Source organism: Neovison vison, chromosome 12, assembly GCF_020171115.1.
Source record: "Neovison vison isolate M4711 chromosome 12, ASM_NN_V1, whole genome shotgun sequence".
Lineage (NCBI taxonomy): Eukaryota > Metazoa > Chordata > Mammalia > Carnivora > Mustelidae > Neogale > Neogale vison.
The window spans coordinates 89,925,573-89,950,467 of NC_058102.1; the positions used below are offsets into that span (position 1 = coordinate 89,925,573).

Genomic DNA, 24,895 nt, shown 5'->3' on the forward strand with positions numbered 1-24,895 from the left:
GGCAAGCTACTTAAAGTTTAGAAATAAATACTGCACATTCTAAATGCTGCCCTTAAGTGCCAAAAGTCAAAATTATTCTAAAACATCTCCAATGCGTGACTATAAACATGTTAGGTCTTAAAAATACAGAAAATTCAGCACAATTTTAATGTGAAAACTCATCTTTGCAAAACAACATGCAATGATATTTATAACTTCAATCACATACTTAATTTTAACTGTATAAAGTTGGTATTTTGAGTTGATGTTTCTGAATCTTGATTTCTACTACAGGTACCACACTTAAAAGAAAATACTCCAGAGCCTTATTACCAACTCCCACTTCCTCTCACAAAACAATTCCGATCACCCTCCAGTAGCAACTGTGTAATACCTAATCCACAGATCCCATGCCGGCCACTGAGTAATGACCAGAATTAGTCCTAGTCTGCAGGACATAATCAAACCCATGTCTCTATGAGGTGAAGGCAGCTTCTCTGAATCTGGGATACCAGTTCAGCAGTGACAGCAACAAGGAAAGTGTGTTGTTAAAATGGTACTTAAAATTTAGGAAAGAAAAAGCCTGGAAAACAAGCCAACCAATTTTTTAAAAAACCTTCTCCATTATCTACAGAAGGAAGTATTCATACTTTGTTCATAAGACCTTTACTCCAGCCCATATGGAACTGTGGAACTGCTACCCACGGTCCTTGCAAACATACATGCAAAATCCTATTAACATTCACTTACAAGGACAGAAGTGTAATATTGGCTGAGACTGGTCCTAGATTCGGAATAGTCTCCAATTCATTGTTGTTCAGTTTCCTTTAAGTGCCCAAACAAAACAAAACAAAACAAGAAAACAGAAAAAAAAAGAAAAGCTGATTAGGTTATCTGTAAATCACAGAGGTGAAAACTTCATAAAATTATTTAAAAATACCTCCCAAGTTAAAACATTTTTTTAATTAATTGTCATCCAAACGTTCTTTATGGCTAAATAGCATATTTCATTCAAATCTCAAATAGAAAGTAAGACTCACACTTCTCGAAGGTTTTGAAGGTGGCTTGTGGAATTTGCCTTGATGAAAGACAATCTGTTGTGACTCAAGTCCCTACGAGAAAAAAAAAAAAAAAAAAAAGTCAAGTTGTAAGTGGTTTCCAAAAATCACTAGTGGTGTTTAATGATGTGCAAGATAGAATGGATTTATGAAATACCTCTGTTGACACTAGTGACAATGTAAGAAAGATCTGGTTCATCCTATCCCCAAACTAGAGGACAACCACATTGCCAAACTCACAAATACAAATTCTGAGGACAAAATTAGTTTAGGAGGCTGGTAGGCTCAAGTCCTTTAAGCCCACAGAGTTTTAGGAGATGTTTTTTTGGCAAAGGGTGAACAGGTCTTTTGTGAACTGGTTGTTTTGCTTCACCCTCCCCATCCCCTACCATCTCCTCACCTCCACCATGATATGATGAAGTCATGGCCTGTGAAAAGTGGCTCATTAGGCAGGCTGTTGAAACTCAAACCTCTAAAGAAACCTTTTTACTATTATCATAAAATTAATCATCAGTGCTCTTATTATAGGCAAACAAAATAGAAATTGCTTTTCACACCTATTTGTTTCTCTGGGTTTAGGTACCAAATTACTGAAGGTATCATTGTGTGTATGTGTGTCGAGAGTCGAAAACAACAACTCTACTTTCCTGAATTCCCTAAATCTCAGTAACTGATAATATAATGTATAATTTAAGCCACATAAACCACGTACAATGCAGGCTATATAGGAACCTACGATCAGATTTCTTCGCAATCATTAAATAAATCTGCTTCTTAGAGATTTCATCGGACTTACTAACAATTTCCATAAGACATCGTTATTTTTAGAAAAGTAAAACAGAACGCCTATATATACAATACTCCTAGACTGGGCCATCTTGGCATTTAAGACTTCACAATGTTAAAGAAAGCCCAGTAAATGTTCACTTACATTCCTTTATGTGTTGACACACTGAGTGTGTGCCTGTCGTGTGGTGAATTGAAAGTGAAAGGCTGGAACAGCTACTGAAAACCAGACTTACAAACAGTATGGCTGAAAGCGCTCTCCTCCAAAGAGGTTTACCAACCCTTACCAAATGAATTCTTTCAGTGTTTACTTTTAACCAACCAGCGTTTTAGAGAACCAAACTGTACTGATGCAAAGCATGAACCCCAAACGAAAGGCAGAAACATCACACCCAGAGAAACACAGTTAAACTTCGTCCAGTCTACCAAGTGAACAATGAGAAATCAGGGATCCTTTTAGTCTTTTCATGTTTGTTTTGAGACTAAACCTGGATTTCTCTATTTCACCTAAAAAAAAAAAACTGCAAAGGTTTTATTTGAAACATGTTTGCCTAAAGACCTACCAGACAGTAACAGACATGAGTAGATTTGTTCTGGTAGAGTTATAACATGAAAAAAAAAATCTGGCACAGTCTTTAAACTATAAAAATCCTGCAATTACAACCACTGCGGTGCATGCTCACCACGCTGGAGCCAGACACTTTCCCTCCCAGCCCAGCTCACGTCCGTCTGGAGTTCATCAAGGAACCCGTGAGCCCAACAACTCATGTTAGGATTCAAACAAAACCTGTGTGCTTTTAGCACCACAGACAGTCACAGATTTCCCACAGGGTTTCAAAAACAACCAGCAGAAAGAGTCCTTCACCTGGGAGGTAGCCTGAATCAACAGAAAGTCTCATTTGGATCCACTTAACGAAAGAACATTGAACCAGCAGAAAACTGCATCCCCTATTGTTTCAATGTGTAAAGGGAAAAGGGGAACCGATCTGGCATTTACATTTATTACAGGTGGTTTTCTTTTTAATTAGAAAAAAAACGAAAACCACACTTCACTTCCTTTTAAGGATTATTTTGTAAGGCAATCCTATGAGAAAAGAGGGTGTTTAACTATCCCCCCCCCAACTAGTAATGGAATGAGTTCTCCAACAAAAGACTTTAAAAATGAGAAACTGCCTTCCGAGAAGTGTGTACATGCTGGAGACCACTCATTTCTGATCCAGAAGCGGGAGCTGGCAACCTTAAATATTTTAGTTATTGCAACACACTTCCATTCCTGAGTTTTGTGTACTATTAAAACCACATTATGTGGGAGAAAAAAAAAATCACCTCTTAAGTGACTTTTACTGCTAAATACTTAAGCCATGAAACTTTTAAAGTGTCTAAATTTAGGTTTAATACAGTTTATGTTTCAAAAATGATTACTTTCCAGTTAAAGGATGTCACATTTTCCTAAATCTTCCCTATATTGTTTCTATGGCTAGACCACATTAAAAACAAAAACAAGTTGTACAATGTCGATATTTTCTTAAACCCATGAGAATGTTCAGTAAGAAAAAAAAAAAAAAAAGAAGATTCTTCATTTTCAGAGTTCCATGTATGAACATTTTCCCCAGGAAACCTTTTCAAAAAACTCTGTAGTGAGTTTAATAAATGGGATAAGTGGTAAGGCAGGGAGGTGTTATTTACCTAGAACTCAGCTGGCCAAATGCTGGAAAATCAAACTCTACATAGTAGAAAAAAATATCTTTCCTCCTGCACATTAGCAAGTGAATAAATATATATGAAAATAATTAATTTATAACATTTGGTTCCAGCCATCATTTTCTTCCTTTTAGCATTTGGAAATCTGACTTCCAAGTCAAATTTTAAAATGCAAATCCAGCACAGCTTCTTAATCAATCCCACTGGGGCCTGCAGAGCTGCTAATTCAGCAGAAATCTGGAAAACTGAAAAACAAAAAGCCAGGCTGTAGCTGTTTTAAGACACTGATCCAAAGTGACTCATAAATCAGCCTGCTATGTTCAAGTTTTAGTCTGGAAAATATAGAAAAACAGCTGTGAAAACCATGAGGACCATGACCCCCACCCCAGCCCCAATTCTGGTACCGACCAGACGATTTATAACAGGCTAACACTAAAGAAGTCACAACAGCAGAAAGTTACCTTTCGGACTTTCGCCTCAGTCCAGCTCATGCAAGCATTTCTACGTGATAAGATAAATAATTCTGAAATTCCAGTGAGATTTTAATACATTAAGCTCTCATTGCAATTGAGCAACTTTTCCCTCTTTTGGCTAACATACTCCATCAAGCAACTCCTTTTTGGGTTCAGAACTCTTTGTAAGCACAAAATGTAGATGTAAACTCAAGTCTGCCTTTAAAGGCAGCTGTAAGCAAAGCTTCAAATAGTTACTGTTTTAAAAGCCATTTTTCATTAAAGTATTACAAGTCACTATTTGAAAGGAGAACTACAATATTATTTTACAGCTCAAACTATTTAATTTTTCACAAGTGAGATTCTTAAAGCAATAAGTTACAACTAAATAAAGTGAAAAAAATACATGCACACGTATTTTAGAGAAATTAATTTTTTTAAACTTGCAAATTCAACAAATGATACAAAAGATAAAGTCTCCTTGAATGGTGCTCTCATAAATTAGTCCTAAGGCAAAGGTTTACTATCTTAATTACCCGAGAAAAAGTTAAGATATGGGAAAAAACAATATGTATTTTTCTACTTCTGAACTCTAAAACAGTCTACCTAAACACTTATATAATTATGTAAAATTTAAGAAACAGCTATCTTGTGCCTCTTGCTCCAAACACCAAGTAACTGAGAATTAAAGCCCAATTCCACGTGTTTTTCTGCCTCTTTCAAAGGCAGAGAGAGGAGATCTCTAGAGCTTTAGGCACAAACAAAAGAAACATTTACAATAAAGAATTTAGACCACATGGTTTGGTGACAACTACAAAGCTGGTTAAAAGTCACACAAGTACAAGAATGACAGAGCTGTCCAATGAGTGATCACAGTGGGGCTTCTGACAACAGACCTAGTGCTTATTTGTACAAGTGGAACTTATTTTCACATATATTTAAGGAATGTGGACTTGTATTGAGACAATTTACTGCTGGCGGAAATGTAATTAAAGATTGTGCTAACCAAATAAACTGTAATTTGTTTTTAGTGTGCCACCAAATTATCTGCAAAACAAAATCCTTAATTAGGTCAGCTACTTTTAAGACAATGTTTAAATAGGTATCAAAAACCTTTTGGTTTAACTCAACTTCTAATCAAGACTAATAGTTTTTTTTAATACATCCAAATACACACACAAAATATATATTGTACACTGGCATGACCCAGTAAGTTACTTGACAAGGAAAAACTACTAATATAAGCTAACTTTGGTGAATCATTCAAGCGTTTCTAAACACACCCCAGGAAGAGCTATTCATTTTCTTTTTCTCATCTCTCTATTATTCATACATGTTCACCTCCAGTTCAGTTCCATATGTTGTCAATAGAGCCATTCACATTTCATGAATAAGGCAGCATGACCTTCACAAGAGGCAATTGAACAGAATTAGCCACAACTAATTGAAAGTCTTCCTGCTTCAGGTGAAAGCCCTTATCTCCTTCTTCAATTATAAAACAAAACCAAAACCAAAAACTATTAAACAAGACACCCCATGTTAAGAGATTAGAAAATCTAAAACTCTATAATTCCACTTTTTAAATAAACTAAGGTTTATTAACACAAAGAATATGATTTTGATGGCTAACCATCGCACAATTCACAAATAAAGATTCTGATTTGCATAATGATTTAAAAAGTTTCTTAAACTATGGAACCAAACTTCTTACTATTAGGATGTTAGGATAGTCTAGTAGAATTGTTTTAAGAATGTAGAATGTCCATTGCAATTCTGCTAGGCCCGAAACTGAGGGTTAAGGATGGACTGCACATTATTTCTTTTAGACAACTTTTTTTTTTTTTTTTTCCTAAAGAAACACAACTTGTAATTGCTTACATTTTACACAAGTCCGCCAATTTTAACAACACTAGTGCTGGGAGAGAATAAGGAGATGACATTTGTAAAGAATCAGCCCTTCCAACTAAACTACATTTTCTTCCTTGTTCTTCCACGCAGTTGGCAGTGATTTCAGGTTTTCAGACTTCACAGCTCCCATCCAAAAACTTGCATAACAGCGTCCAGTCCTCTCTCTTACACTGTTTGCTGCAAAGCTACAGAAATCACGCCCTTCGTTCTGAAAACTCTAGTTCCTTTCTTTCCATATCTACTGATTAGTTTCACCAACTTCTTACCGGAACCAGGATGTGTTACAATTTGGTTGAAGCTTTATGGAATTTCCTATAGCGAAATTAAGCACAGGGGCGAGAACAAGACGATGTCTACCATAGGTTGGACAGTGACCGAACTCTGGTGAGGAAGCTTCTCACATGAAAGGAGCTCATTCAGTTACTGGCTGGGAACAGGAAAGGGGGCCTGAATGAGTTAGAAACTGTAGTTGAGCCGCAGGATCGTACCCTCTGGGAGAACCGCGAACTCTAGTAACCCGCAGATTGCCACCTCTGCTGTCCCGCCCCCGCAGGGGCGCGCATTTGAATCCACTTGGCAGGCTCTGGGCTCAGGACCTTGACTCTACTCCTCGGAGTTGTCAGTGGCTCCTTTCCCTCGCCCACCTGCGGCCAGGTGGGGCAAGCCCGGGGCCCACCGCGCGGCCCGCTTGGCACGAGGGCTGGGCAACTGGAGGCCTCGATGGCTCCTTTTCCATCTCCACCGAGCGCCGCTTGAGGCCTGGGTCAGAAGCAACTCCCCCAGAAAAGGCAACCGCGCGCCCAGCGAACCCTAGCGATTCTCAGGCGGGTCCCCCTCTGCCCTCAAGAAGAATACTTACAGGCGAGCGACCCAGGGCGGGAGAGACTCGGGCAGGCGCGCCAGCCGCTGGCGGCTGCAGTCCAGGAGGTCCCCGAGGCACCGGCAAGGAGCGGGACACAGGCGCTCGGCGGCGACCTCGGAAGACTGCCCCAGTGCCCCCGAGCTGCCCGGACCGCTGCCCTCGGCCGGGCCCAGGCGTCCCAGCACCGCACCCAGCAGCAGTCCCAGTGCCACCGACGGCGCGCGGAGCTTCTCGAGGGCGCCCATCGCGCTCCTGCGGCCTCTCACCCTGCCCGGCGCTCCGCAGGCGGCGCGCGCTGGGGGCTCGGCACCAACTTGCAGCCGAGAGTGGCCGCCCGCGCTCGAAGCCGCGTGCGCGCGCCCTTGTCCCGCGCTCCCGACAAAGTCCTTTCTTCTACCGCCAGCAGCTCAGTCCTTGCATGCCCCGGAGCAGCGAGAGGGAAGCCAGAGCAGACGGCCAGCTGCGGCGGCGCTGCAGTCCGAGCAGCGTCGGCGCGCCCAAGTCCCTCTCGCCAGCAAAGAAACTTTTTCGCCTCCTCCCCGCGTTAATGCGCAAAGTCCCGGCGCGGCGGAGTCTGGAGGCGGGGTGTGGGGCGCAGCCGCGCGTCCATTGGCCCGCCCGGCGCCGTCGCCCCGAGTCCACGTGACAACAACAGGGCTCCAGACCCGGGCGGGAACGCGGGAGAAAGTGGAGCTGAGATTGTAGGAAATTCGGAGTTATATTTTCCAGCCTCTGCGGCCAGCAGTCTCCACTAGGTCCTGGGAAACATATATCAGATGGAGTTGAAGAGAAAAAGGGAGTGTGCCAACAACTGAACAAAATTAGGCCAGCTTTCGGAGTTGGAGGTATTTTGGCGGACGTGAGGGGAGTAAAGTTAGCTTTATCAGGAAAACTTTAAATTCCTAATGGAAAAAAAAAAAGAATTAGAAATTACCCTACCATCCACAGATGAAACAGTGGTTTCAGCGAAACTACAAGTTGTTCTAACATTAATATTGGTCGATTTTTTTCCCGTTATATATTAGCTCAAAAAATAAAAACAATAAAATTGTTGGAAATGGTATATTGCGTTACAAACAGTCACCTTTGGTGCACTGGCTAGAGCTGTGGGGAAATTATGGGAGGTGACCTTCTAATAAGTTGTGATGGCAGTCATAGAGTGTATGCAATAGCTGGAAATAATAAAAATAGTCACAGTTACTTCAAGGCAAAATGAGAACTAGGACCTTGAAGGAAAAGATTAACATAGGCACCGTGGTCTACCTGAGCTTTGAGTGATGACAAATACTTATTGAGAATGCTACCAGGCTAGAAGTACTTGTCTATCTGCGTGGGGTGGGGGGTGGATTCAGGCATATGGGACTTCCCCAGTGAAGTCTATGTTCTAACATAATTCTTGCAGGTGATTGGGGCGGCAGGATTTTGGAAACCCCAGAGTTCATCTGTGAACACCCTGCTCCTCTAGGTGAGGATATATACCCAGAGAAAGTTACTAACCTGTTTGTGGTAAAAAGAGGAAGCTTATTTAAAAAATGCGACTTCTGCAGTCATTGTTTCTTATGCTGTCTGCCAAAGCATTCTGTATGGGCTGTTTAAACTGCTCATTATTGAGGAGTAGAGATAGTCTGTAGAGTGGAGACTTTAACTTTTTAATTTCCACTGTAGCAAACCACCTGTAAAAGCAACCCCATTCTTGAGGGAGAGAAAAGACTCCCTTTGAAGGTGAAAAACACTTTAGGTAAGATAGTCATCCTCTTCCAGCTACTGTTAGTGTCACCTGCACCACTCTTTTTGATGATGTGCAATTAGGAAATATTTATAATGACTGCACCTTGGTTTTGAATGATCATTCTGACTGCTTGGAGTCAAGAAACAGAATAGTCATGCTATGGATTTTTCAGCTCAGTCTTCTCCATCTATTTCATGTAAGGAAAATCAGGCTTAGTTCATTGGAGTTTTTGAAAAGAAGTATGCTATTATGCACATGCCTTTGTGTATAAGTATGGCAACTTGCTAATTAACATATCACCCATATGACAGCAGTAGTGAGAAATGGGCTACCATTTTGAGAAGTTTGGCTTGGTTTCTTTCCCCATTTTCCACTTTCCTTATTTCATTTTCTGTGAATTTATTCACACCTCTGCGCTGATATTTACCATATCCATATTTCTGGCCCACATCTTTCTCTTAAACTGTAGACTTGTATATTCAACCACTCATAGGTCATCTCACTCTGGATATTCAAATGTAACATGTCTAGAATTAAATTTCATCACCCCTCCGCCTTACTCCTTTTCCTCCTGAGTTCAATATCTTGAGGAATGATACCTCCCTCTGTCCCCATGTCAACTACTCCAGAAACCTCATTCACCCTTAATATTTCCTCATGGTCCCCATCACCTCTACAATCAGTTAGCAAGTTCTAATGAAGCGAGCAGCTCCACGTATATCTCTTATCCATCTCCATAGATACAAGGCAAACTGAGACCACCAGCAGCTCATGCTTGGATTCCTGCTACAGCCTCCTCTGTCTGGCATTTCAGTCTTTTCTCCATGTTGCACTCAGCATGATAAGCCAAAAGCTCAAATCGGAGCCCCTGACTCAAAAGCCCAATTCCTACTTTTCTCAGAGTAAAGTTTAAATTCTCTGGCATAACATATATTTGGCTTCTACTCACCTCTTTAATTCATTTTATTTAATCCTGTTCCTTTTACTCTAGGAACTACTGGCAGTTCTTTTCCCATGCTGCCCTCTGCCTTTGGCTCTCTTTCATCCCCTGGGGCCTATGTCTCTTTCCCATCTGATTGGTTTGGGCTTCAACTTTCACATTCCTCTTTTTGAAGAAGGCTTCCTTGAATCCTGTTTTAACTATCCCTCACACTACCAGTATATCCACTATTCACTGGAATGTAATTGGCCATTTTTATTCTGGAACTTCCTAGATAATGCTTAGATTTTCCAAGTCAGTTCCCTGGATTAGCTGTTACTTTTAATTCCTTCTGTAAGATTTATTGACTAATACCTATGAGTAGCTGAAACCTAGACGCAACCAGCCCCTACCTGGTACATCCTTTCTTTACAGGGTTGCTTCTTCTGAGAGGAGGTCGATTCATAGTAGTTCCAGGCTTGCTTATGTCTATAATTACACAAGTGAATTAAGTATTATGTTAATCAAATAAATCCGAGTACAACCGGAAGTAGCTTTATTCCTTGTAACAAATAATTAATTTGGTAGCTTAATGATAGCTAATGACGAATTTGAAACTTGGGAAAGATTCTTAAGAGGTAATTACTAAAACACAATGCTATCAGATTAGGTATGGACAAGACAATTGAATAACTGGGGAGAAATTATAGATTAGGAGATTTCTTCACACGGATTGCTTTGCAAGCATCTTAAAGTTCTTCTTTCACTTCAAAGTAATTGTAATTGGGAATCAATCAGCAGAGGATATTTTATGGACGTGGCTTATGCTTGCTCAGAACTTCACATGGTCATTGGGAGAGCTAACAATGATGACATGAAATGGTTTTAGCACACATTAATATGGCTATTCTCCATCTCAATATGACCTCAGTGATTCAGTCAATAGAAAGGGGAACTAGTTCTACATGGGAACTTTAAATCATTGTACTATTTTCCCCGACTTCTAAAACCCTTTGTGAACCATACTTCAGAACTTCTATGGTGTTGCTACTGAATGAGCAGTTTCCTTCCACACCTGTGCCATTTCGTTTGTAGGTGCGTAGACCGTGGGAATGGAGGCAGAATGTCAGGAAAGATCGTTTGTAATAGAGGAGGAAAAGGAACATAAAACTCTGTTTAATCTCCTCAAATTTATCGGTGGATAACAGTGGTCCAGGAACAGTTTTAATGTGTCATTGAGTTCTCTGATCTTCTTATGAGGTAGTTTATCTGTGTACACACATTCATACTCACAGACACACAGACACACACACACACACACACACACAAATACAGTAGTATCAAATGTTGATTTTCCATTCTTTTGGCTAATCTCTCATAAATAAGGATTTAGTGTGAAGGAGCCAGATTCATTTTGAACGGAGGTCTTTTAACATTTGGATTAAAAGGAGATCAAGCGCTGGCTTTCTGTACTCCTTCAGAGGTTTACACTGGTTAACTGAGTGGTTGAAAACTGGCTATTGGAATGACCTACATCACCCCAGACAGTTTCTCATGAATAACTTTGTCCTGGTGAATGGCAATTCCCATCCATTTTTCTAAAACAGCCTTCTGTCGCCCATTTTGTGGTTAGTGTAACCCAGCCCCAGTTCTCTTTTCAGTTTTCCTGTTTTTTGTTTTTTTTTTTTCCCTCTCCCTGGCAAGTGTGAGACTTTCTTATCTTGAGTGTTGGCAAGGGCAATGACTCACCGATAAAAAGTAATAGAGGTGCTAAGCTGTCAGTTTTAACATCCCAGGGCAAGAATGAAAGCTAAACACTCAGTACTTACCTTATCATTACAATGAATGACACAGTTTGTGTAAGTGTGAACTGTGAAAAGGGAAAAGAGATAAGGCAAAGGAGGAAGAAAAGCACAAAAAAATCCCCAGATAATGATGCCAAAAGCAAATGTTGCTGTACTCTGTAACCTAACCATATCTTTTCCCATTCATTAAGGCATTTTAGAAGAAATAGATAACCCTCCTCTCTCACAAAAGTGCAGTGCTTTACTTAGAGAACAGGAGAATAGAATCTTACTTTATAAAAGCCCTGCTATGAACATGTCCTAACTCTTCAGAAAATAGTTAGAAAAATGAAGATGACCACCCATCTGTTTCTCTCAAGTTGGCCAACTGTGTGATATTACTGTAATTGAAAACAATGTTACCTGAACATTCTATTCATTTAACCACAAATTACACATATCCGATCTTTTGTTTTACCCATTTCTCAAGTCACCCACTAGGAATAATGAGTGCTCTGAGCAGAATTCATATTGTGGACAGAACTAGATAACCTGGAAATCACCTAGGTGTAGCCAGGAGCTACTGGGAGCGGGGAGCCCTGAGGTGGGAGTAGGGAAAGGGTGAAAGCTCAGAGGTATGACCTCCTCCAGATTCTTCTGTGGTGTGTCGTTCCCCCACAACAGACCCTTTCAATGGTCTCTAGTTTCTCCATTCCTTTAAGGACTTCAGGGCACAATTCACTTCTTTCAGTGTCTGTTCCCTTCTTTTTCTGTAGCCAGCAGTATTACTAAGACCCTACTGGGAATCTCAACAGATAAAAAATAGCCCACCCTGTCAAAAATGCAGAAATCTAAATGATTGAGAGTTTGTTATGGAGGATGTGAGATAGTTAGAAGGCTGACAGGGAGGTCAAATGCATTGTAGCTTTGGCATATATTACCTCATGGTGCTGGTCTGTAAAACAGGTGAAGACTGACACATTGCTAAACAGTAGTATGTCGTGACTGCAAAGCCCTGTGTAGATTCTAGTTCCTGTTACTAAACTCCCAAATTGCTGTTTTCTTTCCATGTTTCAGGGATATAAAGTAAGTTCACTACAGAAACATTCTGCTGTTGGGGTTTTTGACCAATGGAATATTGGAATTAAGGAAACCCTCAACTATTTGTCCTGAGGAAAATAATATTTAATCTTAAAATGGAAAACAAACAAAACATTTTATAACCTTCATATAAAACCCTTAATCTATGTGTTATAACAGCATACAATACAAATCATGAGATTTTTAATAGGTCTCTTATGCCATCTCCAAAAGTTACTGCGTAACTCAATTTATTATGATTTATGCCATGAGGTAAAAAAGAATCATTAGGCATGTTTACTGAAAAGACTCATATATCCCCCCTGAGAACTTTTCTGAAGAATATTTTTCTTTCACTTCTTGGATGTGCAGTTCGTCTATATAGTATTCTAAGAATTAATTTGCATTTCCAAACTGTAAGAGCCTCATAAATGAGTTATTTATTGCTTTTATTTACAGATTCATCCTCTTACACTCTTGATGTTTACCCAAGAGTAAACATCTTAATCTGATAGAGGATTAAGGTGACTCTGTCATGAATATTCTCAAAATCAAGTGCCCTGCATTAAAACTCTGCTTTTATGGCTAAATATAAGGATCTCTATCAAGCTACAGTGTTTACTATGTCATTACGCATCAGAAGGATTCTCAAATAGAGAATGAAGAAGAATTTTGGTTTTATGGGGTCAGCTTCAATGTAACACTATGCTCATGTCGTAGTAAAAGCAGAACGAATACTTTTGTTCTAAAATCTTGAGCCTTTAGCCCAAAGCTTTACACGTTTCTGTTGTGTTTATACACACATACAGAAAGATTCCCTTGGAAATATATACGTAGAGCTTGAAGAAACTTTCAAGGGCACCTTACTTATCCACTTGCCCAGGGCAGAACCATGTCTGCAGCAGGCAGCCTCCTCCGCTCCCATGGAAATACTTTCAGACTTGAACACCTTTTTCGGTCAGAGGATTCATCCTTACAGCCCCACATAAATAAATTCCTCCTGCTCTCTTGCTGTCATTTGAGCTTTTCTGCTTCTTTGGGCAAAATAGAAATGGTTCCTAGAAATACTTCTTAGTTTTCTTCTTTGTGAATTAAGTAATTGCAATTCTTTCTTTCTCACAAGCACTGCTGTTCCTCTATCTTACACCCTCATGAGGATCAAGAATGTCTCTTTTCTGGTCATTTGCCTTGCATAGGTAAGTGTGGCAAAAGAGAAGTAAGAGACTCCTGGGACCCGACAAGTGAAGATATTCAAGCCCTGTCAAGCTTTCACTATTCTTAAAATTTTCTTAACATTTGCTGTGTGTCCCCTCATTTATTACTTACTACCACCCTGTATGACCACCCCCATGTTGCAGACTAGGAAACTAAAGTATGGAGATGCTAAAGAATTTGCCCATGTCAGAGTTGGGTTTGCAACCCAATCAGTCTTCCTCCATGGTGTACTCTCTTAAGCACCATGCTACACTGCTTTCCACTAGAGTCAGAAGAAGGAAGTTTCCAAAGCCTGCCTAAATGCTCCAGAGAAGGGGTAGGTTGGAATCAATAGGGGAAGCATACATGGAATTTGCCTGGTAATTTTTGATGGTGTCTGACTACAGTCATTGCCTCTCCTTTCTTTTCCTCCTTCTCTTCTTTAATCGAAGGGAAAATTTAGGGAAATGTAGGGAAAATTATTTGTCTTTATGTAGATATTTAAATCAGTCACCTTACTTTCTGATTCATAAAGGTTAATATGCCTGCCCAGTATCAGAGTGTTCCTTGAAATCTAACCATTAGACATTAACTATGGGCTCAAACATGACTGTCTCCCTTAAGTTCTCTTCTGCAATGTCAATACACCCTCACCTCCAGAGTGTCATGTAAGGTGTCACTGGCATTTTAGAGTCAGTGTTCTATAAAAGTCCAAATGGCTTGCAGGAGAACCTACGTGGTTGCTAATCAGAAGATGGTAAAGATGCAGAAAAGGAGACAGCCTTGGCTTTCTTTGCAATTTGTCTAGGGCTGTACCTAATTAGGGGACTCATGAATGGGATACATTTGTCTGAGAAGCCCAGAGAAAGGAAATATTAATACTAGAGATTATATTTCAACTGTTGAGATGCTTTATATGTGGCAGCAGAATTTTCTTTAAGCATTTGATTTATGCTTTCTAAGTCTTCTAACAGTGTACGGAGAATTTTTCTTAAAGTGTCCCAGATTGGCTAGTTTTGAATTCTGGTTTCCCAAACAACTTTTTTTAAAAGGGTGTCCTTCAAGTCCACTGCCCCAGGAACATCTCAGAAGCTTCCTTTCTTCAGGGAACTCTGTGCAAGTCATCTCAGTGATGCTTGAGCTAGAGTCTTTCTCACATTCAAAGACCCAAATCAAATTATGAGAGAGTAAATTTCATTGTCTTCATTTACACTTATTAAGCCATCACCATGACAAATAGTTTCTATTCTGAGTAATATAAGAGACACCATGAAAATGAACTTACTGGAGTTCTGATAAAAATCTATATTTTCTAATATTATAAGAGAAATTGCTAGAGACACAGGCTCCCCTGTATTAAAAGTTGTTACTTCATTTTTGAATTTTTATTATCATCCAATGTTAAGAGCTCTCATCTATGATTTTATGAGTCTGTACACAAAAATAATTCATATAAAGTATATTGATTTTTTCCAGTTATTTCTTAAGTAAGTTATTAAAAATAAAGTTTATTTGAGCAGGTTTTCATAGAGCATTAAATTATTTAATGCAGTGGTAAAATTTTTAAAAGCCAAGACCTATCTTAAGAACAGGAATATAGACACAATCTTTATTTCACCTAATGAGAGTATACCATAGGAAGTTAATGAAAACATGAATAATTAATTATAATAAATGCTGATGGGTCTGTCCCAAAAGGATGCTATAGCATTAGAAGTTGATGAGCATTTTCCTGAGGTTTGTGATTATTCATTGAAATTGATATGCTTGTAAAGGGAACAATAAAATGTACTACTTTTTTTTTCCTTGTAACTTTGGATATTTTCCTATATATATTTTTTCCTATAGTTTTAATGAGAGTACATGCTAAATGTCTCAAGGTGAGGGTAGAATTCTCCATCTTGTTAGTAATTATACTTGACTTCTTGTGATCCAAGACGAAAATATTGGAAACAAAATTATGCATAATTTGAACATACTGATTGCAGTCACAAAAGCTCTTTCTAAAGTTTTTGCCCTAGGCAAAAAAAAAATTAAATCACCTTTTATAAAATCACTCAAATGTAGCATGCTTGCCTCCATTAAAAATAACTAAAATATCCTAAGGCAATCCTTATTTGGTAACTCTAGTTACTTCTTTAAGATGTGTTTTATGTGTGACTAGATCTGAAGTTAAGAGCAATCTGTTTCTTAAAACTTGATATTAAAAAAAAAAAGGTTTAGGTAAGACAATCTTTAAAACATCTCTCATCTTTTGTCATCCTTGGTTCTAAAACTTTATACTGGATATGATTCATCTATGTACTATTTAGAAGGCACAGGATAAAACAAGGGTACTTATAGAGGATAGTGTTTCTCTAGGGTGATCAGTATAACTTTAGTATCAGACCTAGGCGTGGCTTAATAAATAAAAAGACTGTTTGGCCCCTTTCTCAATGTACTGAATAAAAAATTCTATAGACGGGTTCTGGTGATCTGCATTTTAACACACCCTCCAAAATTTGGGAATCTGCAAGTTGCCACTCTGAAATTGTGGGGGTTTAGTTCTCCTATTACTATGTGGCCTTTCTTATATACTTTCTTTCCATGGGTGATGAAACCCTTACCATGAGTGCATGAAGCTCCTCTCTCTTCCTATTCTGCTTGTCTAATATAGATGAATCTTATGGAGTACAGAAAAGGAGACTATGATTCTATCTTGAGTAATCATGGTTGCCTAGGACCAGTATGGAAATCTGGCAAAAAAGAAACATACTTTCCCATATATTTACAGGGACAAGAAGGATACGTTCTATGGTGACAAGCAATAGACATTTATATGATACGTAACTATAAATAATGTTACTGTACAAACCAATTATACAATCAGCCAATATTAAAATACCATGTATCTCAACAGGCCGCACTATTCAGAGACCTATTTGTGCTAAAGGCAAAAGAAGAAGCACTTACAGTTATGGAAAATCCAGAGATCAGGAAATTCCCGAGTGTATTTGTGTTACAACACTTGTCAGGTGTGTGTGTGTTGGTTTCTTCCCTATGACGCAAGTTCCTTGAGTCTTTGAGACGCGAGTTGCCATCTCAGCTGGTGGCACCATCTCTCACCTGTTCACTGGGGATTCTCCTCCACTCTTCTCTTTCTCCCACAATTTGCAACTCTCCTCTCCCTTCGGCAAATCCTGTTGGTTCAATTTTTGAAATATATGCTGATTCTCACCAGTTTCCACCCCTCCATTCCCACAACCCTATTTCAGCTACCTTCATCTTTCTCCTGGATTAATAGACAAACTTCTTACCCATCTCTGATGCCACTCTTAAATTCCTATTATCAGTTCTCCACAAAGCAACCTAAATCTTTTTAAACATAAACGAGACTCCTCTGTGCTTCTGTTCCAAATCTATCTGCAGATTCTCTCACGCTTGGTATTAAATCCAGAGTTTTCCCTGTGATATGGTCTGCAGGGCCAACAGGGGTTGCTTCCTTCCCCAACCTTATCTCCCACCTCTCTGCTCTGATTTGTATCAGTCTCCCTCTGGCAGCACCATGCTTAGTCTCTTTCCTCTTGTTTCTGAAACATGCCAAGGTTATACTCACCTGAAAATAGTTTCAGTTGTTGTTCATTCAGCCAGGCCTAGGCTGTGCTTCCTTGATCACCCCCTAGCTCAAATTTCATCTCCCAGAGAAACTTCATTTCCACAACTTCAAAATAACCTCCCTTTCCTCCCTCCCTGCCCCTAGATAAGCTCTAGTTCTTGCCTTATTTTACTTCTTTGTATTATCATTACCTGATAGTGATTACATACTCTCTCTTTTCTTTCCATTCCTTTCCTTTCCTTTTCTTTCCATTCCTTTCCTTTCCTTTTCCTTTTTTATCTTCTCTTTTTTCTTTTCCCTCCCTATCTTTCTCTCTTCCTTCCTTTCTTTCTTTCTTCTTCTATCTCCCACCAGAAGGTAGCCCCTTGGCAGAGAGGAACCTTGGTCCTGTTTTACCACTAAAACTCCATGCCTACAACACTGTCTGGCACAGCAGAGTAATCAGAGAAACTTCATTAAATGTTTGTATCTCCAGAGCAGTCACATAATGAGAGGTTTGTATATGGGGCTGAATGTCTCAATGATAATTAAAAGCTTTGTGTTTCCAGTTTCAATATTCCCCTTAAGCAGAATGTGCCCCCTTCCAGTTGAGTACCGTTACCTGGTCCTCTCCTCTGTCTCCTTGGTCATATTTTTTCCATCAAAACAGATTTGTTTTCTCCTGTTTGGATTGAAAGAAAGTTAAGGAGAAGTTAGTTCTTATTAAGTAAAAAGTAGCATTGTTGTCTGAAAGTATGTGGGGGATAATCTCAAACCTTTGGTATCAGTTGAGACCTGATTTGTGACCCAGTATATGGTCTGTTCAGGAGAAAGTTCCATATGAGAAGAATGAGTATCTTTTGTTTTAGGTTGGAAAGTTCTGTATTTATCTACAAAGTCCCTCTGGTGCAATGTATCATTCAAAGCTCTTGTTTCTTCATTGTCTTCTGCTTAGATGATCTGTGCATTGCTATGAGTGGACTATTGAAGTCTCCTATTACTAATGTATTATTATCAATATGTTTCTTTATTTTGGTTATTAATTGGTTTATATAATTGGCTGATCCCATGTTGTGGGCATACATATTTACAGTTGTTAGATAAAAAGCAGTTTGGGGCTCATTTCATCCTATAAAATAATCTAAAAATTAATTTTGCCCAGCGAAAGGATAGAGAGTGACATTCAAATTATCATGAAGCAAGGCAATATTAGGAATAAGACAACAAACGTAATAATGGGCCTTTGTCCCTTGTTTCTTTCTTTCTCTATGCCAATGAGGATCTAAATACTCTGTGTACTAATCTACCTATTACTGAAATTCTTCCCATTACATGTTTCAGGTTTTCTCATCAGATTCTCAGAGGACACCAGTTTAGATTTTAGAAACTAACTGCCTTACTGTCACATTTCTAAACAGAAAGTCTATCTTTATGGAATGGACACTTCAGAACGTGTATAATTGAAAAGCTGAAGACTTTTCAGTGGTACAGTGGTCTTATGGAAAGCTGTCTTCCTTTTAATACCTTAAGAAATATCTGAAAAGTAGCATCTATTATAGGAGGGGAAGTATGGCTTCAGTTGATATTATCTACGATGTTTGGGAAATAATGTTGATGATTAATGCAAATGAACTAATAAAATTCCTTTTGTTACAGTCCCCCATCCTCCCACTTAGAATTCAGTTTGAGGATAATTTCATATTGGTGGACAACTGCTTCCCACATGTTAATTATACTTGAGTTATACCAATGATGTCATTGACATGGAATAAAAAGTGCTGTGATTTTTAGTGATGGCCATTTCACCACAGCTGTGAGCAATGTGTTCCATAAAGACTGGTATAATTCTCCCAGGAGCCATGTTAAAACCTCACCTTGCAACTCTTTAGTAAAATAATAATGATTAAAAGTGGATGCTAAGGACATTTACCCACAAGGTCAATATTTTATGTATTTCCTAGTTAATAAGTGAAAAAAGAGGTTCTGATATTATTATATACATCATATATTAGGCTAACATGCAGTACATGCTTTATTATTAAGCAAGTCTGCAAATTAAAATAAGAGGGTGATCAAGTACAATAAGGGTGATTTTCTGGTTTGAAATAAAAGTATAAGCACATGGTGCCTTTGAACTTTAAATATTTGAAGAAAAATAGCCTGGGTCAAAGGTAGAGTTAGATTTTTTTTTTCTTTAAAAGCTTTAAGATTGCCTGCTCTTATTTTGGTTGGATTAAAGCAAATCGTTAGCATTACTGTAACCTGGGTCAGAGCCGGCCTGGGGGGGATGGCTGTGTGCCCAGCAGACCCATTCTGTGGGCAGCTGCCATGGTGGCCCTCGGCCCAGGTGTCCTCCACGGAGCACAATTCTCTCCTTGTGGGGTCTCGATGATTCACCATTGAATTTTTATTGAAGAGAGTTTTCCAAAATGGGAAAGGAAAACAACACCCAACAGCTGAATAGAAGCAGCTGTATTTGGTATAGAGAAAGTGAAGTCACTGCTTATGTTCAGAGTCCTTCACCTGTACATCCCACATCTGATACGATGTGACTGAGCAGATTGCTGCCTTTGCCCGAGACATCTGTCTGTCTGGGCCGTGGTTTGCCACATTTTGCAGAAAAATTGTTTATTCAAGTCATTACAAGAATAAAGCCTCCTGGGTTAGGTTTGTATGGGGAAGTATGGTTATCCAGGAAGGTCGAAGTCTTAAAGTGAATGTGGAAAATGCCTTTTCTATCTGTGTTCTGAGCTTAGGTATTCATGAGCTCTGAGAATGCATACGTTATTTCTAAGTTATTTTTCATGATATCCCCTGAACTTAGCCATGTGCCTAGCACCGAACACATTCTATATGCTGGAAAAGGCTGTATGTATGTGTGTGTGCTGGAATGAATAAAAGGGAAAGGAAGAAACTTGAAGTTGGAAAACAAAAAGGATGCTGAGTATCAGGTCTAAAAAAGTGGTATGTGGCCATTTTCAGAGAAGTACGTGGACCCCTGATCTGGAAGAGCTAGGCTGTTGAACAGACTGAAGATCAGTGTGGGTGTTCAGGACTGGGATGGTACATTCTGCAAGGTAAGGATACTGAATGCCTTTCTAAAAGCTCCTCATAGTGTGGACACAGGGCTGTCCTGACAGTTTACAGAAACTGCTCCTGGCAGGGACAGACCCTGCAATGGGCACATATCCTCCTGTGGTGAAGTCCTTCTTAGTAACACCTGCCCCGCTGTCCAGTGCATTTTTTCCTTGTGCTATCTCCTCCTACTTTCTCCACTAGAGTACACATAAATCTTAAGAACACCATGGATTGGCCTCTAGGCCTGGGAGATGTAGAGTGGTTTCCAAAGACACTTAATTTGCAATCAGGAAGTAACTCAGACATCAAGCTATTTTGGCTTAATTAAGAAAAAAGATCTTTGACAGCTACAAGTGGAAAGTTCTTGGGATGGAACAGCCTTTAATAGCCCAGACTTGGCAACCCTCAAAACAAATGCTGCCAGGTCTTAATTTTAAAACTAAGGCTATATTTATGCAACATTTAAACAACTGGTTAATTCAGTGAAACTATTGCCACAATTTAATTTGATGACATGTAGATGAATAGACCTTAGATTAACTAATTCACCTTCCAATCACTTGTCAAGATGTTGCAAAAGTAAACTGATTTCTATTTCACACAACTGAGATTTATGGTATCATTAAAGAGCCAAGGTTCAATGACTTTAAACTATGCTTGAATTATGACTTAAAACACTGTCTTACATTAATAATGGTGGGGATATGAAGATTTGCTTTTAAACGTAGTATGACTTTTTGGCTTTTACTTTAGTGACAAATTTATCAAAGGTAAGTATGTGCTGAGTGCTCAAATGTCCATTTAACCATGCTTTTATCTTATACTCAGAAAACTACAGCATTCTTTTTATTTTACATTTTATATTAATCTCTTTCCTCCTATCTAACCTATATTGTTAAGGAAATCTTAAATATTATTTCATAGTGTAATGTTCATCCTTAAAATCTTTAACACCAAATATGTGTACAAATATCATCATACCCAATCTAACTGAACATATGAAAAATAGTAAAATTTTGGACAGCTATACACGAAGGTAAGGAATATGAAAAGTTTAATTGAATTTTAAAATTCTTGTTTCTTATCTGTGTTTTCTTATTTTCTGTGATGAATGTATCTTGCCTATGGAAAAATTTTTTAAATTTCTTTTTGTTCTTATTTTTTATTTTATTTTAAAAATATTTTTAAATTTGTTTATTTGAGAGAGAGAGCAGAGGGAGAGATAGAGAGAGTGGGCACAAGTAGGGGGGAGTGACAGAGAGAGAGAGAAACAGGCTCCCCACTGAACAGGGAGCCTGACACGGGGCCTCATCCTAGGACCCTGAGATCACGATCTGAGCTGAAGGCAGACACTCAACTGACTGAGGCACCTGGGCACCCTCTCTTTTTGTTTTCAAAAGTTTGATTTTAAAAAGGTAGAAAGCACATAAGAAGATTATAGAAATAATTCAAACATTGTAGTAGTCATATCATAATCAATGTAAATAAGTTAAACTTTCCAATTAAAAAGTAAATCTCAGATTGAATTTTAGACCAAATACAAAAATTAGCCATGTTCAGTTCATGGTATATGTATTTAAAATATTTGGATGAAGAGTTAAAGTCAAAGGACAGAAAAAGTTTGTTTACCACTTAGTGGTAAATAAAACAAATTGGCGTAGTATTTTATTGTCAGAAAAAGTAAACTTAAAGTCAAGAAACATTCCTAAATATGAAGGCTTCAGGTCACCCTTCAGATGAAATAGTTCTAGTTTTTTAAAATAATCTCTTCACCCAGCATGGGGCTTAAACTCATGACCCCAAGATCAAAAATTGCATGCTTTACCGACTGAGCCAGGTAGGCTCCCGTCACAGTTCTATTTTTATATGCATCTAATAACATAGTCTCAAATTGCACTAGGAGAGCTTGTAATATATCTCTCAGTAACTGATAGATCAAAGCAGACAAAAACATCAGCAAAGCAATAGAAGATTGAACAGTACAGTTAACAAGTTTGATCTGTTTAACATTCAGGGAGCATTACACTCCACGATTAGAAAATAAATATTGATATAATACAGCTCATATTTCCTAAATCCAGTGAAGTTAGAAATTAATAATAAGTATGAATCTAGGAGGAAAAAACAAAACACTTAGGAACACATTTTCAGAGAACTAATTGATTTTAAAAAATCATAATTGAAATTACAAGTATTTAAAACTAATTGATAACAAAAATACTATAAATAAAAATTTGATGTAGAAACTGGACTAACTTTTGGTATGGGTTTTATAGCTATAAATACAACAGAAGTGAGCTCAAAATGATTGAGATTGTTTATACTCATAATAAAAGATGGTTTAGTAGAAAATCAATTAATGTAATTTACTACATTAGCACATTAATTGAGAAAAAGTGTTTAATTATATTAATGAAAGCAGTAAAAAAAAAAAGTTGGACAAAATTCACAATTCATTCATGATCATAGATCTTCCCAAACTAGGAATAAATTGGAGCTTCTTTAACATGAAAAATATTGTACACAGAAGTGTACAGCAAGTGTTCTACTCAATGTGAAATGTAAGAAGCATGTTTTTAATAACCCAGAACAAGCCAAAGATGCCCTTATCATTGGTTCTAACCAATGTTAAGCCAATAAGGGAGTTTCACAAGTTTATTTCATATAAAAATCAAAATACAAAACTCAATTCTATATCCGAGTACCAATAAAAATCAGGAAAGGTAATTAAAATAAAATGGAAAAATATGTTCTTTCTAATATCCTCTAAATTGATAACAACAACTACCCACCATTACCCACAACAAAAAAACCTATCAAAATATGCATGCCTTTTATGGAGAAAATCATTATATTTTATTGTAAGATATTAAATAAGATCTAAATAGGGTAATATATACCATGTTCTCAGGTCCTATATTACAAAGAAGTGAATTCTTTTGAATTTTGTCTAAAATTCAAAGTAATTCCAACTTGATTTTTCATGGACTTGAATAAACTAATTCTCAAATATACATGGAAGAGCAGAAATAAGCGATGTGATGTTACTTGCACAACCAGATGTTATAACAGTGTGTATTGTCACAGAGGAAAGACAGTTAGACCAATGGACCAGATAAAGAATCTAGACAGATCCTTTCCTATTTGGAGTGTGACCTTTGGAAGAACAGGCACTGTAAATCAGTGGGAAAAGAAGGAATAATGTTATAAATGATGCTGGGGAAAGCGATAATTCCTGTGGAAAAAATAAAATTGGAGTCCTGTCTCCTCCCAAACACAAAAATTAATTCTAGGTGGTTTAAAGGCTTAAATGCAATATTTGAAACAGATACTTAGAGAAGACAATATAACAGGATATTTTTATATTCTGATATTAGGGTATGGAAGCATCTCTTAAGATATTTAATAGACATTTAAAATCAATAATTTTGTTTAGCAAAAGAAACCATAAATAAAAAGAGTAAAAAAATAAGCCAGAGACTAGGACAAAATATTTCCAATACATGTCACTGAGAAATGTTTGCTATCTAGTATGTGTAAAGAATTCCTTTGGCTCAGAAAGTTGGGAAGAAAACCCAATAAAACCTAATAGAAAAATTGGCAAAAGGCATAAATAAATGTTTCATGTAAGAGGAAACAGGAAAAGCTCATAAGCATATGAAAAGATGGTAAATATCATTAGTAATTAACTAAAATTCAATTTAGTGTATTTTTATGTTAACCCACAATGAAACATTTCATATGCACCAAGTTAGCGAGGATTTTAAAGTCAGAAAATTCCAAGTATTTACAAGAATATAAAGGTTGGCAAACTTTTCTGTAAAGACCCAGATAATAAATATCTTAGGCTTTGAAGTTTATAAGATCTCCTGTGACAACTCAGCTCTGCTTGATTCCTGAAAGCCGCCAAGGACAATAAGTAACCAATTGGTGGCTGTGTTCCAATAAATCTTTATTTACAAAACAGGTAGCTGGTTTCATTTGGCTCATAGACTGTAGTTTGCTGACTTCTGATACAGAGAAAAGAGAAATCACATGGGCATATATGTTTTGAAGTGATAAACCCAGGAGTCCATGTACAAGCCACTTCTATATATGTGATATAAAGTAACTCCAGCACATGTACACTGGAGGCCTATGCAGGAATGTTCATATCAGAATGTTTATAGTAAAATAGTGAATAATGTATGTCACCAATAACACGGATAAATTTATTTTAAAGTAGTCATGCAAAGAAATACTGTATAGCAGAGAACATGGGTGAACTACAGCTAGAGGTGAAAATATGGATGTATCTCAAAATTATAGTGTTGAAGAAAAGGAATAGGTCACCACAGAAGACAGTATGAACCCATCTGAATAAAGTTCAAAAGAGACAACACTAAACACACCTTTTTTAGAATCACATATAAGATGACAAAACTCAGTTGAGAAGCAATAGAATGATTATACAAAGGGCAGGCTAGTGTCCATGTCTTTGAGGAGTGATAGAATATGCTCTGGGAAGGCTATATAAGGGCTTCTAACATACTAGGCCTGTGCTGTTCTTAACTCATTTGGTAGATCTTTTGGTTAGGTTTCATTTTATTCTTTAAATGCTAAATATACATGTTATCTACCTTTGTCTATGTGGTATTTTGTAATAAAATATCAATTTAACTATAGTGTGTAATTGGAGAACCTGGGTTTCTCTGTTGCTTAAGTATCCAATTCTTGATTTCAGTTCAGGTCTTAATCTCAGGGTCATGAATTTAAGCCCTGCATTGGGCTCCATGATGGGGATGGAGCCTA

At 37.9% G+C, this 24,895-nt stretch overlaps 1 protein-coding gene across 2 annotated transcripts in view; it reads right to left on the minus strand.

Annotated features, from left to right (window-relative positions):
• Window positions 1–7,261, minus strand: part of LRIG3 (leucine rich repeats and immunoglobulin like domains 3) — a 49,053-nt gene extending 41,792 nt beyond the window's left edge. The window contains exons 1-3 of one of the 2 annotated variants that reach the window (XM_044229423.1): window positions 6,744–7,261; window positions 1,020–1,091; window positions 730–804 (exon numbers count right to left, since the gene is read on the minus strand). In XM_044229423.1, the coding sequence (XP_044085358.1) occupies window positions 730–804; window positions 1,020–1,091; window positions 6,744–6,991 (395 nt within the window). In that variant the 5' untranslated portion in view covers window positions 6,992–7,261. The remainder of the gene's footprint in view (window positions 1–729; window positions 805–1,019; window positions 1,092–6,743) is intronic. The other variant, XM_044229424.1, reaches the window with a different exon arrangement.
• Window positions 7,262–24,895: the final 17,634 nt, after the last annotated feature.